General features: G+C 39.8%; 2 protein-coding genes across 10 annotated transcripts in view; both read left to right on the forward strand.

The window, feature by feature from the left end:
- Window positions 1-11,132, forward strand: part of LOC148370318 (rap1 GTPase-activating protein 1-like) — a 117,535-nt gene extending 106,403 nt beyond the window's left edge. For all 9 annotated transcript variants that reach the window (XM_088332808.1, XM_088332809.1, XM_088332810.1 and 6 more), the window contains 5 exons: window positions 3,505-3,619; window positions 5,763-5,859; window positions 7,880-7,959; window positions 8,336-8,383; window positions 8,454-11,132. In XM_088332808.1, coding sequence (XP_088188934.1) covers window positions 3,505-3,619; window positions 5,763-5,859; window positions 7,880-7,959 — 292 coding nt within the window. In that variant the 3' untranslated portion in view covers window positions 8,336-8,383; window positions 8,454-11,132. The remainder of the gene's footprint in view (window positions 1-3,504; window positions 3,620-5,762; window positions 5,860-7,879; window positions 7,960-8,335; window positions 8,384-8,453) is intronic.
- Window positions 11,133-11,454: 322 nt separating this feature from the next.
- On the forward strand, window positions 11,455-18,753 carry fitm2 (fat storage inducing transmembrane protein 2). Its single transcript, XM_088332818.1, has 2 exons — window positions 11,455-11,634; window positions 12,339-18,753. Exons 1-2 carry the CDS (start codon window positions 11,462-11,464, stop codon window positions 12,946-12,948), a joined length of 783 nt encoding a protein of 260 aa, XP_088188944.1. The 5' UTR covers window positions 11,455-11,461; the 3' UTR covers window positions 12,949-18,753.
- Window positions 18,754-19,784: the final 1,031 nt, after the last annotated feature.

The raw sequence follows: 19,784 nt of genomic DNA on the forward strand, positions 1-19,784 counted from the left end.
ATTAAGCATATCAGGTGATGTGAATCTCTGTAATGAGAAGGGGTCTGGTCTAATGACATCAACACCCTATATCAGGTGTGCATAATTATTAGGCAACTTCCTTTCCTTTGGCAAAATGGGTCAGAAGAGGGACTTGACAGGCTCTGAAAAGTCAAAAATAGTGAGATATCTTAAAATTGCCAAGCTTCTGAAGCGTGATCATCGAACAATCAAGCATTCATTCAAAATAGTCAACAGGGTCGCAAGAAGCGTGTAGAAAAACCAAGGCGCAAAATAACTGCCCGTGAACTGAGAAAAGTCAAGCGTACAGCTGCCAAGATGCCACTTGCCACCAGTTTTGCCATATTTCAGAGCTGCAACATCACTGGAGTGCCCAAAAGCACAAGGTGTGCAATACTCAGAGACATGGCCAAGGTAAAAAAGGCTGAAAAACGACCACCACTGAACAAGACACACAAGCTGAAACGTCAAGACTGGGCCAAGAAAAATCTCAAGACGGATTTTTCTAAGGTTTTATGGACTGATGAAATGAGAGTGAGTCTTGATGGGCCGGATGGATGGGCCCGTGGCTGGATCGGTAAAGGGCAGAGAGCTCCAGTCCGCCTCAGACGCCAGCAAGGTGGTGGTGGGGTACTGGTATGGGCTGGTATCATCAAAGATGAGCTTGTGGGGCCTTTTCGGGTTGAGGATGGACTCAAGCTCAACTCCCAGTCCTACTGCCAGTTTCTGGAAGACACCTTCTTCAAGCAGTGGTACAGGAAGAAGTCCGCATCCTTCAAGAAAAAGTTGATTTTCATGCAGGACAACGCTCCATCACACGCATCCAAGTACTCCACAGCGTGGCTGGCAAGAAAGGGTCTAAAAGAAGAAAAACTAATGACATGGCCTCCTTGTTCACCTGATCTGAACCCCATAGAGAACCTGTGGTCCCTCATCAAATGTGAGATTTACAAGGAGGGAAAACAGTACACCTCTCTGAACAGTGTCTGGGAGGCTGTGGTTGCTGCTGCACGCAATGTTGATCGTGAACAGATCAAAGCACTGACAGAATCCATGGATGGCAGGCTTTTGAGTGTCCTTGCAAAGAAAGGTGGCTATATTGGTCACTGATTTGTTTTTGTTTTGTTTTTGAATGTCAGAAATGTATATTTGTGAATGTTGAGCTGTTATATTGGTTTCCCTGATGAAAATAAATAATTGAAATGGGTATACATTTGTTTTTTGTTAAGTTGCCTAATAATTATGCACAGTAATAGTCACCTGCACACACAGATATCCTCCTAAAATAGCTAAAACTAAAAAAGCCCCACTCCAACTTCCAAAATATTCAGCTTTGATATTAATGAGACTTTTGGGTTCATTAAGAACATGGTTGTTGTTCAATAATAAAATTAATCCTCAAAAATACAACTTGCCTAATAATTCCGCACTCCCTGTATTGGGGGTATTAGTTAAGTGTCTTACCCAAGGACACTTCGACATGTAACACGGACAAGCCGGGATTCAAACTGGGATCCCTTGATCCCAAGACGAGCGCTCTACCTCCTGAGCTACTGCCGCCCCATGAATGAAACCTTTTGAGGTCTCGGCTTACATAAAATTCTAACTTATTTTATTTTAATATCGTCCTAATGCAGTCATTAAAATAAACTGTGTATATATTTTTTTGAACATATATGCAATACAGTCCTTTTTCGTGTATTTACATGCTTCTTTTTATTCTCACCTAAAACAGAACTCCGTTTGGGTGAGCGTTATACACAAGATTTTACCATATTGGTGCAATGATTAATCAGTGAACAAATATCGCTGACCACAATCTCAAAATGCCCTGCGATTGGCTGGCAACCAGTTCAGGGTGTCCCCTGCCCACTGCCCGGAGATGGCTGGGATGGGCTCCAGCCCCCCCGCGACCCTAATAAGGATAAGCGGTACGGCTGATGAGATGAGATGAGTCAATCTCAAAATATCTTGCAACATAAATATAAACTGGGTCGCGGCAGCGAGAGCGCTAAATCCTAACCACTGTACCACCAGTAATATAGATGACAATAAAAGGCATTAGATTTTATCACATTATTTTTATTCACTGTACCAGAGACAAATGTTAGAGAATGGGGAAGACAAAGTTGTCCTGAAAGATATAAATAAACGCAAAAAGATTATGACGAGGAAAACAATTCTTTGGTGTATCTGTTGAATCGGACTTTGAAGAACATTAATAAAATACATTCTAGATTTTATGTTGGTATTGTATTCATTGTTTAGGTTCTCAATAAATGATTTCAACCATGTCCGCATTCAACAACATTTGTCACGTACATTGCATAGAATGCAGTCGAAGAATAGAATAGAATTTATTATAGTTGTAACATGGGAAATGCACAACAAAATTAATTTGTGTCTGGTACTGTAAATACAAATCGTGTAATGATAAGATAATATCGAATGCCTTTTTTTATGTCTTCTAGATGAGTGTTTCTCAACTCTAGATGAGTGTTTATCAACTGGAGGGTCGCGACGCCTTGCCGAAATAATGGCATGGTCAATTACATTTTGTAACAGAAGATGGCGATAATGACCTGCTCGATCTCTTCTTCCTGTTCACTCAGCTCCGTCCCGATAGTTTTTGAGATGGAACACATCTCATTTAATTGTGATTTTTTTTTTAATTTGTTTTAAGTTCCTTTACTTATCATAAAAATAGGTCAGAAGAAGGGTAGTGATAGGGGTAAGGAAAAGTGAAAAACGGTGACAACAACAACTGAGTCAAAGAAGAAACAATTGCAAAATACAGAAATATTGTACAGGTACAGTGAATGGTTTTTAAATGTTATATTTTCAGCTTTTTCCCAGTATATTCATCCTCATCTATATAATTCAAAAATAATTAACGTTTAGGTACACGTTTTATCAATGTTTTGGGTATAATTTTCTTTTAGTATGTGGCCATTTAAAAGCAGTTTTAGGGGATCGCTTATATACGAGCATATACGGTACTTGAGGCCGTTTTGCTGTAAAAAAAATTTTTTTGACAAAAAGTTAAATACATATCTACATACACATATACATTCATACATTATACATTTTACATTCATTTTAATCGTATCTCTGCTTTAAACTGCACAATATTTTAATTTGACAAGTGGTATTTTCTTCATGATTTGGGTTCCCTGTCATTAGGGTAGAATAGTGGGTCCTGAAGTGACACCAGTTAAGAACTACTGCTCTAGACAACTGGTGGTCAAGCAGTTAGGATGTGTTGCTCTCACTGCCGCAACCCGGGTCCAATTACCTTTGCATCCAACAGAAAAGTTTGAGCTGTAAAAAAGTGAAACAATATCTTATACAGATTTTAATTAAAGATTAGGAGTGGACGTTTTACAAAAGTATGCGTTATACATGAATAAATAGTTTTTTTTTGATAAACTGAACATGGACTGAATAAGTGACTGGCATATTTAAATTGGCAAGTTTACGTATATATTTATTCATTTTCCTCAGCAGGACCCCGCCAATCCCAGAGGCCAGTGCTCTTTCACGCTCCTCATCTACAGGCAGCAGTTTCGCCAGTGTGGTGGAGGAAAACGAAGCGGCAGAGGATTACGACATGGGCACGGTGAGATGCAAAGTCGGGAAAAGTTGCACGAGAAGTGAATTCTTATATATTATATATTAAGTTTTTTTTTTTTTAAATAGCAAATGTATATTCCAATTGGGTGTAAGGTTTTTTTTTCAATCATTGGCTTCATCCTTGTGAGATTTTCTTCCTGTTCGTTTATGTCCTTTGGCCATCTAGGGGCAGTCTACATAAAATCGAGAGGAATACATTATACAGGAATTTTCAGAAAATTAGAAAGTAGTGAGAAAGCTCGTTATTGTCTATAATGCAATTCAAAAAATGACATACAATGTGGATTTATTACATATTAACTAAACTATTTAAAGTCTTTTACTATTCTAAAATTGTGTTTTATGGCTTGCAGCTTAGTATACTTTATATTTTTATAATACAGTATTTTGAAATAGTATGTTCGATTTTTGTCCGTTATCAGCAATATAAAACATTTTACGCCAAATTTTAAGCTTTTACAGCAAGAGACTTTATACTCACATTGATTTGTAATACATCTGAAATGTATGACATATTTTTCTTTAAGTTGCATTTCAGAAAAGTATCACAATATTCACACTGATTTACAGTCCTATATACCTCTAATTATTGTTGTATTGTGTGCGTGTGTTTATACACCTCATCTCATCTCATCAGCCGTACCGCTTATGACCTCATTAGGGTCGCGGGGGGGCTGGAGCCCATCCCAGCCATCTCCGGGCAGTGGGCAGGGGACACCCTGAATTGGTTGCCAGCCAATCGCAGGGCACACAGGGACAGACAACTCATTCGCTCATTCACACCTAGGGACAATTTGGACCGGCCAATTCACCTGAAATGCATGTTTTTGGAACGTGGGAGGAAACCGGAGTGCCCGGAGGAAACCCACGCAAGCACGGGGAGAACATACAAACTCCGCACAGGAAGTCTGGAGCTGGATTTGAACCCACGACAGGTTCCCATGACATGAACTGTGCCGCACAAGCGCTAACCACTGCGCCGCCGTGCTGCCTGTTTATACACCATTTGTGTTCAAATAGCTGTTCCGACACACGCGTCATCAACTGCCCAACCCTTATTAGCTTAAGTTAGCCCGTGAATGACAATTTGCACAATTGGTTAGAACTATGCTATGCAGTCTTTCTGAGGACAACCAGGATACATTTGGTGGTTAAAATTGCACAAAGTATAATTCTCCTTGCTTAATGTTTAGTCTGACAATGAATTCCTTGAAAATGTACTCTTTTTTTTTTTTTTTTTTTTTTTCCCCATAGTTCAGCAACAGAACATAAACTTTGTGGATAAAGTACGATCTGATATAGCAGCATACGCTAACAAAGAAAACATCCCAAGTACGGGGACTTGTTTCTTACTCACTGTGGTACATTAAATTTTTGCTTTGAAGAACGAATGTTAGTGCAGGGGTCGGGAACCTATGGAATTTGCGCGGTAAAATAAAATGCGTTACGTTTAATGCCGATTCCAGCCTATGCAAAGCCAGGAAATCGCTAAGTACATGGTGGGCTTGGTCCAGTATGAATAGGGCATAGTTCTCATGAAAGTTTACAGACAAGGTGTCTTACCAACATACTCTGTTTTGGTTGTACATCTCTAAATAATCCTTTGTATGGAAACTCATTAAACAATCTATGTTCGCTTTTGAGACATGTAATGATGAAAACCCACACAACAAACTATAACCACCCCAAAAGTCCAGGAGGTTTATTGGGTGAGCATTAGGAATGAGCGGAGCTATATACACAGCCTGCCTACACCTCCCTTTTGCATTACATTGGTATCCTCGTTTGCAGTATTTTGACATTTTTACAAAATAACTTTGCTTGCACCTTGTTTTGAAACCATTATTTTGGACTAAAATGAGCCTTATCATTGCTTGCACAGTGAAATAAAACGTACAGAAGAATTATCTTTTGTCTGGAGAGCGGGAATTTTGTTTTAAAATATCGGGTGTGGCTTTATAAAAATGTTTTTATGGCTGTTCGGGTGAAAAGGTTCCTGACCCCTGTGTAGGTCAAATGGCATGCACTCATTGCTAAGCGAGAGCAAATTTAGTCTTAAAATTTAATTTTTGTCCATTTAACCTGCCAGTCCAACAAGCGTGAAGTTTTGTAATCTTCTGTATGTTTAGGAGAGCTTGTCAGCCGGGACGCCGCAAAAACGGGACTCGCTCACGTACAGTACTTGGCTGGATGACAGCAGCACCAACAGCCACGTCGGCTCACCAGGTCAGCTGTCATGCACACACAACTTTAATTTGTATATGCTACGCTTACAATAAAGTATTAAAAATAAAAAACAATTGTGAGTGACAAAACAAAAATACCCTTTTTTTACATTGGTCAGTTATTCCTTTTCCCCTTCCTACATAATAAGAATGAAGTTTAGTAGACATTCAAAATAAAGCAAGAAGGCGTCAACTGATTTTGAACTTGCAAGGACAGGTAAAGAAGCCTTCCGATAACAATATCAAATCTGTATAAAGTAGAGGTCGACTGATTATCAGGCAGGATGATTATCTGGACCGATATATTGGAATTTGATGGATATTGGTATCGGCATTGTTATTTTTTCAACAGGCCAATTATTAAGTCTTGGAAGCAGCCTAGATTTCCATCCTTCCTCCTACTCCTCTACTTCCCTCCTCTTCTCTTCCCACCCAGCACCTTCTTATTGGATAAGTGACTGGGGGCGGAGCCACTGAATCAGAAGCAATAACATTAGCGCGCCAGCTTGGCTAACTCATCCCGACATGCCTCTGTCTGCAATAGAAAAGCGTGTTTATGATTAAGAGTTTGCGTAAAAAGTATTGTTAACTTGTTTTAGAGAGACACAACAGTTGGAGACTGATATAATAGCTCTTATCATAACATTTGTTTGTCAATGAAGTGTGCGTGTTTGTGATTGAGAGAGCTCTTACAATAACATTATTTTGTCAATCTGGCTCTAAAACAGGAGTGCCCACATTTTCCATTAGCCAACTTAGTTGAAATGTGCACTTTTTTTTAAGTTAAGTCATGTTGGTTGTATTGACATTTTTAGTTATTTAAAGCATTGCCTTAACAAGAACAATTCAAAGAGAGCCTTCCAGATTGTAAAAGACCTCACCCAAACATAACGGGCAAGTCAGCAGCTAAGGAAAAGAGAATATGAATAGATGGACAGAACACTGCTCCAAACTCTACAACCACCCAATCTAGGGAGACCCTGAGGTCCTTAAGAATCCCGGCCCAGGGGAAAGTGACGACTTGGAGAAGAGGTCAAGGCAGCAACTAACTCACTGAAGAACAGAAAGTCTCCAGAAATCAACAACATCCCAACAGAACTCATACAAAATGGTGGTGAGCAAACTATAGACATTGACAAAGATCTCAGAAAGATATGGACACCAGGACAGTGGCCATCTGGCTGGACAAGATCGCTAGTAATTATGCTACCAAAGTAATTGTTCAAATAGAAGGTCATTAAACGATCTAAATTCATTTTTGAGACATTGTATGATGAAACACACGTAGCCAAAATACAATACAACATTATTTATATCTGTACATTCAAGGAAACTGTGGGGGTCAGATGCATCGACATTTCGTTCTGTATACACGTGTACTAGAATGACAATAAAGTAGATCTGAATCTGAAAAGCCACATAACAAACTTCAAACACCCAGAAGCTCTAGCAAAGCACCTACGGCAATTTGATTAGGTGAGTGGTCGGTATGGGCGGAGCCATACACTGGGCGCACGTACTCCTTCTCGCCCAGGGCGGTCTGCACTAGAGGGAAATACTGTGTATCTTCGTTTGCAGTATTTTGTGATATTTTTGCAAAAAAAAAACTTTGCTCGCACATTATTTTGAAACCATTATTTAGGACAAATATCACTGTCAAAATGGGCTTCAACACTCTAAAGTAACTGTGGGAGGAAGACAAATTTTAAGTGGTATATTTATATGGGACACGGGCCTTGGCATTATTATTTCATGGTTTTTTAAAATCATGAAACATCACACTCTTGAAAAAAACTGCTGCCGAATTAGCTTTTGTCTGCAGAGCAGGTTTTGCGGTTTTGTTTAAATTTGTCTTAAAATATATGGTGTGGCTCTCTCAAAATAAAAATAAAAATGTTTTTACTTTTGTGGCTCTTACTGTCCAAAAGGTTACTGACCCATGCTTTATGCCATATAAAATTTGGAAAATCATCCAAAGTACAGCTCAAAAATCCAGATGAAAGGATCCTTGTTGTGTTCAGGTCCGAATAAGAGTGAGAGCAGAAAAGGAGCCGACATCCGCATCAAACTTGATCGACCTCACAATCATCAGTCGTCATAAGTGAGTTTGGCAGTTTTTTTTAATTTCTGCTTTGCTTTGCAGGAGACCCTTGCAATCATGTTTGGGAAAATTGGACGCCAGAAAACCTCTTGTTGACAGAACATGAAAATACTGAAATGTGTTGGGGGGTACAGGCAAAAATTGATTGATATTGTTTCCCTTATTTATTTAAAAGCAAGCTACCTATAAATCATCCAGCAAAACGTGTGAGTAAAGAGGATATTATTAACTTTTGCCATGGTGCTACATTGTTTACATGACAATTTCTCAAACGTTTGCCTGGCGAATGTGATTGATTTCTAACTGTAATGCATAAATGGATTTATAGTACGATGTTGTGTCAAGCTGCTCTCATTGGCTTGTGATTCTATTGCAGAACTGTTAATAAGACCCACCAGATTGCATCGTGGATTTCCACCTTCAGGTATGCTGTTCATCCATATAGACTTTCACTAACGGTCTATGCAACTTTTAATGACTGTTTTTATTTGAAGGCCTTCCCACATGTCACACTCCCTCCGTGACATTAGCCGAACGCCGACTTCAGGCGTGACTGAGAAACTCAACGTGGGATGAGTGTAGACGGCGATTTCCCGAACAATGTCTGCCCTGCGAGGTTGTGGTTAAGACTAGCGCCATGGGAGGCAAACTTTGGCCTAATGTCCTTTCCTGCCGATCTTTTCCATGTCGCCGAGTCGCAAACGCATGCTCACCATTGCTGCCACCGGAAATGTTTTGACACACAACGAGTTATTCTTCTTTAGCGTTCCAACTCGTTTGATGTGAATTATGGATTTTTGAAACGATACACTGTATGTTGACGGACATATTTATAAATGTGAAATCGGGTTAGATAACCGCTTTTCATCTCAGGCCCTTTGCCTGAAGTTCAGGGAGTCCTACAATAAAAAAATGAGAAAAAAATCGGATTAAGATATGATACAATACCCACTAACAAAACTGGTATTCCATCACAGAAGCCAAAGTGACAAAGTGGTGCCTTAAGACACAAAGGTTCCAATTTATTTTAAGATCTAAAGCCCCTTTTCCCATTACGTGGTTATGGCCTTCTTGGCCCTGTCTAGCCCGGGTACTAAGTACTTTTTCGAGGCTCCTTTTCCATTACATTTGTACCTCTCGGTACTGTGGCTTTATGACATCACTACGCAGGGGTGACATACTCCCTTTGTGGTCAAATATGGACCTACACTACATCAAATTGGCTTATCTTCCATCCAAACCGGTGACCATAAATATTTTCGGTGTCAATCTCCTATTTGTTTTGTGTGGGTGGGTGTGTTTTAACTGCAAGGCCAAATGTTTGATAATAGCACCATTTGTGGACAAAAACTCACTTCTCAAAGAGCAACGGTTCTACAAACCTTGCTTACTATCAACTAACCTGCCCCAAGTCCTGTGTCTCAAATGAGGAAGCAACTGGGCCATTAAAAAAAAAAATCACGCAGGCCAAAAATGCATGAACTGCTAGTTTGTGCAAATATATCAGCATGGAAAGACCTTTGTGAAATTTAAAAGGTCCCCTCATGGCCATGTTTGTTCCATAAAAGTAGAGCAAATGTAAGCAGGGTCCCCTATTGGGGCACATTCACCCACTCCAGGGAGCCAATGACATTTTCTAGTAAAGTAATTAAAATAAATTATGCAATTTTGGGAGGAATTCATTAAATACATGTTGTATTCAAAAGGTTATTTCATTTTAGAACAATCATAATTTAGTTTTTAGAACAGGTATTCACAATAACCTCTGAGGAGGATAATTGGCTCACTAGAAATATTTCACAGGGAGTATGTCACAAGAAAAAGCTTTAGTCCCACAACATCACTGCAAAATTTTCACCTATTTATATGTGGTTTAATTATGTTACTATCTATTTTTATGAAGTCTAATATAAATATCTATTTTTCTGACACTTATTTATTATTAGTGGAGCAAATAGCTGATTTTAGATTGAAATCACTGCGGATGAAATTAAAGGTATTTGTAAATGCACCATAGTATTTTTTCCTCATCAGACACTGTGTACTTTTTGCATCTTTAACTTTTCAGAGACTGCATAAGACATGTATCGCGCATGAAATAGATTCATGAAGTAATTGGTCCAACGATAAAAGATTCTGACAAAATCTCTCGAGTCACTCCAGTGCGGCCGCGATGTACAGGGAACTTGTGGAAGCATCCCGACACAAGATTGTGTTTTGCGCACTTTGTCCTTTTTCACCACTTTCTACTTCATCATTTGTCCTCTCTGCTTTGTCTGTTTAATTTATTGACTGAGTCATTTTTTGTTGTTTTTACAGTGTAAATTTAAATGCAAGGGTAAATGTTATGTTCCAGTTAACTTTTTGTAAGCATGTTTAGTCTGGCAGTGCCTCTTGATATTATATTATTTGAAAAAAGCCACCGTCTCTTGACAAATTAGGCAGACACAGTTGTTCAGATTTTGGTGAATAAAATACTCCATTACAGTCATATTTCCTTTTTTTATTTACAGTCGCTACGCTGGAAATCGGGTTGGCTAGAATTCTCACAGAAAGCCAAAAGCAAGGTGGCCAAAGTGCTACTGCCATCTGGTAAAAGGTCAAAATTGCTGGTCTGCCACATATTATTAATTTTAAGACAGAAACTGGCCCCGGGGCAGAGCTTTGGACATGGCTGATCTAAGCTCATCGACATCTCAAAACATAACGTCTTTGGGAATGGCCATTACCTCTAATATCCCCGGTCAGCTCCCAACATAGTTAGGGACATTTGTTCTGCTGATTAGGTCTTACAAATATTCTCAAAGATGGAATCAGCACTTTAAAACAGTTTTTTTGAAGGTCGTAAGAAAATATGCCAAGTTTAGCGACTGATTTTGTAATTTTTTTTTTTTTTTTGGTGGGGTTTGTATGTAATTGTTATTGTTAAAGTTGGAGTGCAACATTAAAAAAGTTTGAGCAAATCAATGTTTTTTTGGGCTGTTCTGTACCTTTTGTAATGGTATTTTTGAGTGCTTTTGGATTGATCATTGATTCAAAAATTGATGTATGTTATTTAAAAGGGAACATTTGTACTTTGTCAGAATTATTTCAGTTGCCTTACCGCAAGCAAATAATGTTCATAGAGCAAATGTTTGTCATTTTTACTGTAAATAAATCCTGAAGTGAGTTTATTTGGAGTCTATTCTTTGGACACGTTTAATATTGGATCAATGACCAAAAATTTCCCATAGTCAGAATCGTCAGAATATTGAAAATCCCATTTTGTGAGTAAAAAAGAAAGCAGAGAAAGAAGAAAGAGAAATAATAAAGCAGAGAGGGAAAAGGGAAAAAAATGAAATGAAGAAAGTGAAGAAAGGTGCTATGTGGAGGGTCCTCTGTACAATATTTGAAAACTATTGCAATTCCATTTGTCACCAGGAAGTTACAGTAATGAGCCTGATAATAATCGTTTTTGCCCATTCAAGCGCAGAAGAAGTATCTCCCGATCGGAAGTGTCAACATGGCGGCGGTGGACGTCGTCGTGTGCAACTTGGTGACTCTGTGGAGAATCCCAGCAGTCAGACACAAATTCCCGTGGTTGTTTTTGGTTATTTCCGTCGTGGGCTCTATTCTCAAAGAGCTTCAGCTCGTGCCGCAGACTTATTTCAGCAGCAGAAGAAATGTTCTTAACGTGTGAGTACTGTAGAGCCTAAGCGGACTAGCTTGTTGTTAGCCCGGCGAGGTCAGGACACATTTGCTCGTTATTTTCGTTTTAACATTTCAACGCGCTTACTTCTTGTGTCGTATATTTGTCTTTTTTTCTTGAATGGTAATTTGTGTGTTGTCACTTGTTGATCTCAATTCAAGCATTTGCATTGCCCTTAATCATAGAGAATCACAAAGGGCTACCCAAAACATTCACGAGTAGCTTATTGGACTCTATTAACTTTAAACAGTAGGGAGAATATCTAACAGGAGAAATTCAGCGTCCAAAACCTCTGTTTAAGACAGCACCACCGGAACTGTATTCTGTTGTACATTGTAGGTTGATATAAACAGCCTCTCCCTTCTGAGGATGTTGCTGGTGGATCGCAGGTTGTATATTGCAATATGTTTGATTCAGTATGATTCAGCAGTCTGAGAACATTTCTATTCATTATCCGCATTTAATCATTAACACAGTAGTGTTCCATTTAGTAAGGACAGAAGACTTACTAATTTTGTCAAAAGTACTCGTTACTGAGAAAAGTAATCGTGTTCCAGGAACACATTCCCTGGTAAAGTGTTATTCCCAAAACTAATCACAATACTTGGAATTTGAACATATACTTGTATATTCACGGTAGACTAAATGATTACCAAGGAATACTTTGATTATACTCACCTCCTCTTTGCAGGTATTTTGTCAAAGTGTCATGGGGTTGGACGCTCCTGTTGTTGACCCCGTTCGTCCTTCTCTCCAGCACGGCCTTCAGCAGGAACGTCGTCTTTCTTGCTCGGCGGCTCCTCTCCCTGGCAGTGGCCACAGCCGTGTGGTACGCTGTCACTGAGACCTTCTTCTACATCGAGGACGTTACAGGCGCATGTTTTCAGAACGACTCCATGGACGCCAGGAATGACTTATTCACATCCAAAGTCGAGTGTCGCCGTGCCGGCTTCCACTGGCACGGCTATGACGTCTCGGGCCATTCTTTCATCTTGACCTACTCTGCGCTTTTCATCGTGGAGGAAACGGCGCCCATGGCCTCCCTGAAGATGGCGAGTATGTCAGCACTCCCGAGGGTGGTCCTCAATCTTCTATACGTGGCGCTTAACCTAATAGTCATCATCTGGGTTTGGATGTTCATCTGCACCTCGGTTTACTTCCATGACGTGTCTCATAAGTTGTTGGGCACCGTCAGTGGGCTCCTGGCATGGTACTTGACTTATCACCTTTGGTACGTAAAACCGTGGTCACCAGGACTCCCACCACAGCGGGAGCACAAAGAACAGAAGCAACACGCCTAATAGCTTAGTGTGGCCACCTCTCATGTCCAAGTTTAAGTTATTTTGGGTGGAAGACAAGTGGATTTAACGTATGCTTTTAAAACTTCTCTGCTTTTATTCATGGTATGTACTAGGCCTGGGCGATATGACAAATTGTTATCACAAGTATTATCAATCGTTAACGATAAGCTCTTTTTTTCTTTACCATTTTAAGTTTGATTTTGAAAGTTTACAAAACCAGATACTGCTTTAACCAATCTTTAATGTCAGAACAAAGACACATGATGACTCATTTCAAAAATATGAGAAACATTAAACAAAATTAAAAGTAAGCAAAATAAGGTCATCAAAACAAAACAACATTGCAAATAATCTGAGATTGACCTGAAATCCCCCAAATGTATATAAGCATAAATACACAAACAACATGTTAAATCCTTTTGTGCATGGAGTCTCAAGGCATCTGAAAGTGTTAACAAAAAATGGACAGAAGAAAATGTTCAGTTTTGAAAATATCACGAATAAACAGACAAAATAACCATTGCTTTAAAAGTTACAGGCCAGATAATTTAATCTGTCTGTTTTAATGCTGCTATGTGACAAGTCACAATGTTCCCACCTGCTTGCAGGGATACACAGATGGCGCCTTACTAGCTAGCTGTTTAGGCTCAACACTCACCGGCCCGGTGCTCGTTGAACGTCCACTAGCACTCGGTTGGGACTGAATCATTTATCCTTTAGTGTATTCAAACCGGCGATACTGTTACAAATGGTTGAGTAAGTTTGTCGTGTTGCCCGTCTTGGTTGGCACATGTCGGCGTAGTTGGCACTCACAGTGCAGTTCGCTGCTCTTTTTTTTCAGTCTGTAAGTAATTAAAATACCTCCAAACAACTTAAGAGGAGGGGCCTTTCCTATCTATGACTCTTTCAGCATGCCTTGAGCTGCTGGGTGTTATGTTTGGTCTCTTTATCACTCATTTTGACCCGGGTGTAAGTGCTTTAGCTTTTACTCTAAGTCGGTGTTGTGCCTAAATCCGACTCCCCTACAAAATCTTCGCCCCCTCACGTGAACGCGCATTCTACTGCGCTTCCGACAAAAGCGATCATATTCTATATAATGAGTTTATTAAAACAAAGCGAGTTTATTCAAACAATAAAGCGAGATCGTATTCTACAAAATGCGTTCATTAAAGCGGTTGCAAATGTCACCAACACCGTAGATAAATCAATGTACACTATAATACTCACTAGCACTTACCTTTAATACAAAGGGACCACAAGAAGTGGCATTTGGCTGGCATGGGTGTGGGACTGCGTTACATGTCCATCGAGAAATGATAACCCCTTGAGCTCTTATGAACGCTCTGAAACACGACAAAAAAAATGGGACTGTTACAATGTTTCAGTGATGGGTTGTCTTTGAGGAAGGAGATGCAGGCGCTGCTGTTGTTGTTAGATCGCTTCAAGTCGTCTAAAGATGATCTTTAGGAACGACATGGAACGCTTCGGTTGTGTTACGAGTTCCGCGAATTCGGATCCAACTGCCCATCGTTGACGGTCCGCGATGAAGGCGGGGCAATCGACCCATAGGTGTTCGGCCGATTCCTCGCTCTCCCCACAAAGTCGACAGATGTCGGTGGCCGACTTGCGGAGGAGGAATTGCCAGCGTCGAAGCAGCTGATGGTGGCCGCTCCGAAAGCGGATGAGGTCTGTGCGTTCAGCTTTGGGTAGTTGTACCGAAGCGTTCGTGTAGCGGGTGGGAGACGCATTCGTCGGCCATGTGGCCGTCCACAGGACACCACGTGGAGGTTGCGTTCCTTGTCCTGCGGCGCTGCTGTTGGGGTGGACGGAAAGGATGATGGTGTAATTGCCGATGATGGGGTCGTCGTGGAGGACGATTGTGCAGGTGCCGGTGTTCGGTTGGTCTTTGGGGAGGATTGTGCAGGTGCCGGTGTTGCGGTGGACTGAGACAATGGTGGTGCAGGTTCTGGTTGTGGGGTGGTGTCTCACTTTTTTTTTTTTTAAAGTTTTTTGGTAATGTTGGGGAGTTTGGAATGTAAATCTTTAAGTGGTCTATGTTAGTATTTTTCAAAACAATCCATTTGGCATCCACCAACTCTGCACTTTTCCTGTCAATTGCTGTAATTGTGTAGGGCCCTATGTAATTTGGATCCAGTTTCCCCCCCTTCTTTGCTGGCTCCAGATGTTCATCCTCCACACCTTGTCCCCAAGATGATATTCTATAGGCGAAGAATTATTTGTTATTTGGTCATTTTTTTCTCTGGATGTTTTCCTTTGCTCTTGAAAGCACCTCACGGATATTCAGAGCATCAGTCACCTCTTCCCCCTCCATCTTCTCCTCGACACTGCCATCAATCTAGAAATTGAAGTACATTTTTTGGAAAGATATTAAGTGTCAAGTTCAGACAATTCATCAGTATTTGAAGCTTACTAACGGCTTAATTGTACTTTTCCCTCCTGAAAAGAAACAAGGTAATCACATAGATCAGGTTGGTTCTTGCCTGATACCATGATATTCCAAACAATTTGCATACAATACATTACAACACACCCTCAATATTGAGCTACTTCCCTCTGTCACAGAGTTTAAATCCACGTTTGACATGTTTTTCTCTAAACTCTAACTGTATTTAATTACTATCATTATTACTATTAATACTTTCTTTGCATTGTGTTTGTGTCTGTGTTTTGAGTAATATTGAACTATTATAGTTCCCCAAACCCAGGACTAACCCTGTAATGCTCTGGAATTTGTGATGGATACTGTGCCTCTCTTCCAAACAGGAAGAAGTAGTGAGAACTTGGTTGTCATTTGTTTTTTGTTCTCAGACCAAACATGGCGGCATCCAGGTGTTTGTACCATTCTTTTGGCTGTCGCTCCACCCGCTTGCACAGTGATCTGAGGACATGACATGGATTACAGATTATCAATATATTTGAACGTTTTACCCTCCTATCACTCATTTTATTTTGAAGATTAGTTTTTTCCAATATTTGGGGGTAACACTGAATCAGAATGATTGTTTATCAGACAGTCATGATGCTGTCGTACTTGTTTTAAGTCATGTCAACTTTAATTCAATATGTGTCTATCACGTTGATTACTGTCTTTTATTATGCCCTGAGGTTCCAGCAAAATAACATTCAAAATGACAAATTGGCACTCCAGCCACCCTTCACCGCCCCAGCTCCACTAAAAAACACGATTTCATAACACTCATTCTAATTTAAACCTGCAGATCCTACCTTTAGATTGTCCCATTCATCTTCTCCACTAGCCCATTAGTTTGGGGGTGATAGGGCGCAAAAAGACTTCTTTTGATGTTTAGAACCTCAGAGACCTCTTTGTTGAGCTGTAATTTGTATGTACATTTTTACACATGGGAACAGTTAATGCCAAAAATTTAATCAAACTTACTGCATTCAAAAACTCCGCCCCCTGGTCTGTGAGGATTTTCTTTGGTGCCTCAAACTGGTCAACAAATTTTAACAGAAATTTTGACAGCCAGTGACGTCTTTTGCACTTTTGGCAGGGATGGCATAGGCTTCAGAGCACTTGGTTAGGTAGTCAACCATGACACAAATGTATTGGTTTCCATTGTCAGTGAGGGACAGCTTACCAATTAAGTCCATCCCCACCAGTTGAAAAGTCTCCTTTACCTTTTAGAATGTATTGACAAATGTTTTATTGCTAGGTTTTATGATGCATTATATACATACAGTATGTATATGCACACATATTTAACTAAACAAAAGGTTGAAAAAGAGGATAGTAGAAAATAAACCTACTATTATTGGAATGATTTCAGTGTCTGCCTTTATCGAGCTTCTGTTTGATTGGCACGTGACACACTGTCACCTTTAATAAAACACCAACATTTAAAATGTTAAAAGTTTAATTAATTCTTACTTGAAAAATGGTTTAAAAAAGTACATTTAGAACACATGTAAGGTAGGCTACAATTTTCTTCAGTTGCTACACTGATACTGTAAATATAAAATATGTACAAAAATTGTAGTGGACAACATTCGCTCATGATCTGTTATAGTACGACTTAATTTGAGATAATATAATAGTCACCCAAGTGTTGATGTCATCACACATGCCAGGCCAATACAAACATTTCGAAATTGCATTTTTGGTTTTGCGCTGTCCAAAGTGAGCACCAATGTTGCTGCTGTGGAACTCGATGAAAAGATGATTTGCCTGTTCGGCACCACGGACCACTTTAGTTTTACAGGCAGTAGACTGGTTTTTATTTCATTCGTAGTACAGTTCCTCATCTGCGGAAAAAAATGGTAGTTTATATATCGGACTATCACCAATCCAACCATGCAAAAAAATTGTGTGTGCATTGTTATGTCTTTTGCATAGCATAGAAGAAACCATTCCTATTTATTTATAAAGCCCAATGTCACAATACATATTTCAAACGGTCTTCCATATCTAACTAACGAATGTAAAATGCATCCATTTTATACGCTATAGTATGACTTGAAATCATAGTGTTAATTGTGGGGGATGGTAAATGTTTGGCCACGAAAATGTTAAACTCACTTTCAATGCAGAATCTATTCGCCTTCTTGCGGAAACAATTATTTATCACCCAGTTTGAATGATCTGGATAAACTCCATCGAGTTTAAAATCCAAAATCTGCTGGTAAAGTGTTGGGGGTCCATGATTAATTAGGTAGAGCACGGGTGGTGATGATAATAATATCACTGGTACATCACTTAACTAGGCCTCGACTACTCATCGCGGACGAATATATGTCACGCATCGCCCCCTTACCATTCAAAGTATTATGTGAAACAGGTGTACTCTAAAATTCTTTTGTATGACATAGAATACAAAATCACAATTTTTTTAATTGCGTTTGGAAGTCTAAACAGTGAATTTTAAAGACATCTTGATATAAAATTTACCTGCCCAAATCTGACTCCCCTGCTAAAATGGACCCTGTTTGAAATACAGACTTGTGACGTTTAGGGTAACCTTCTGTGACACCTATATGTCATCACAGTGATTTTGAAGCGTTTCAGACGTTACTCATAATATTACTATTAATAATAGTAATATTAATAATAGTAATAATAAAAACACTAGATTTGTCAAACACCTATTCAGTAACACATCACAAAGTGGATTCTCTGTAGTTTGATTCCAAAGCCAAAAAACATGAGTTTAAAGTGTGTCTTACTTTGCAAACAGTATAGGCAGGTAAGTCAGATTTTAAATTAAAAAAAAATATATATATTAGTTGTGAGAGTTTTTGCAGGGGAGTCGGATTTAGGCACAACACCATTATTGGCTGGTCCTTGTCAGCTACTTGGTCTCCGTAATGTTTGTCTGGAACGTTCGTTTTCATTGCACTTGCCATTTCCTCCAATTTTCGGGTTGTGCAATTAAAGTTTGAACTATTGACTTTTATCAAACGTTTTTATTATTGTGGCAAAAATTCTACAACGATAATTACTGTTATCTTTTTATTGCCCACGCCTAGTATGTATAAATTTCTGTTGATCCAGCATTACCTCACAATTTTAATAGATAGTAACACTACCAAACTCAGCTCAAAATGTTCCTATTGTTTCCGTGGCACCAAGTTGCCACAAGAATGTGCCAAAACTCAAAATGTTCGTAACCAAAACCATACGACCTCCTGTCTGGACAAAAGAATATTCTAATAGTCATTTATTCTGATGATTGTTTTTTTGTTGTTTTTTTTTCCCCCCAATGATCAGTTGTTATACTTTTGCTCTCTGGCTTGAAGTATATTAATAAAACCAATAAGCTGACATGACTTTCCGCACTCCTGTGTTTATTCACCATCCACTATGCCCGTAACTTCCAGGTCTTGTGAGAGTGTGTGACGTCAGAACTACGGCGTCTCTCTCATTCCATAAGCCGTGCAACTTAAGGCGAGCGTAAATACTACATCCCCTTTCTCAACAAAAAATGAAAACATGTGCATTCAATGACCAACATGTAAACATGAAAATCTTCATTTTGCAACAATTGCACTCAATCACAGGTTTGCATTTCAAGTACTGCATTTTGTAAACATACCAACTTCTGGTTACCAAAATATTTCACGCACATTTATGTGTATGTATATATATATATATATATATATATATATGGGGCAGCATGGCGGCGCAGTTCTGTGGGTATGAGATGAAACCTGTGAGGAGTTTGTATGTTCTCCCCGTGCTTGCGTGGGTTTCCTCCGGGCACTCCGGTTTCCTCCCACATTCCAAAAACATGCATGTTAGGTTAATTGGCTTGTCTGAATTGTCCCTAGGTGTGAATGAGCGAGCGAATTGTCTGTCCCTGTGTGCCCTACAACTGGCTGGCAACCAGTTCAGGGTGTCCCCTGCACACTGCCCGAAGATAGCTGGGATGGGCTCCAGCACCCCCACGACCCTACTGAGGATAAGCGGTGCAGATAATGGATGGATATATAGATTATAGGGCAGCAATCCGCATACACACTTTACACCATCACAGGTCTTCGACCTGTCTCGGCTTAATGAACACGGCTGTACCTTGTCGTGTAACCAGTTAACTGGCTGTCTCTCAGTGAGTTGTCCACAAGTTTAGGACTTGCGTTCATAGTGTCACTGTCAGGTAAGTGTTGCTGCTGTGTGTAATTTGTGCGCGTGTGTGTACTACCCTGGTCCTCGCATAGATGTTGTGTGTTGTGTCTTGTCTGGATGCGGTATCTTCTCTGCGCATCTGCTCGATGTGTCACCGTCGCCGACCTCCAGGACCCGTCGTCTTGCTGGAAACGGACAAGTACGCTGACAGGTAGATAGGGGAGTGGCCTTGCAG

Source organism: Urocampus carinirostris, chromosome 3, assembly GCF_059441175.1.
Source record: "Urocampus carinirostris isolate Australia breed hairy pipefish chromosome 3, RoL_Ucar_1.0, whole genome shotgun sequence".
NCBI classification, from domain to species: Eukaryota; Metazoa; Chordata; class Actinopteri; order Syngnathiformes; family Syngnathidae; genus Urocampus; species Urocampus carinirostris.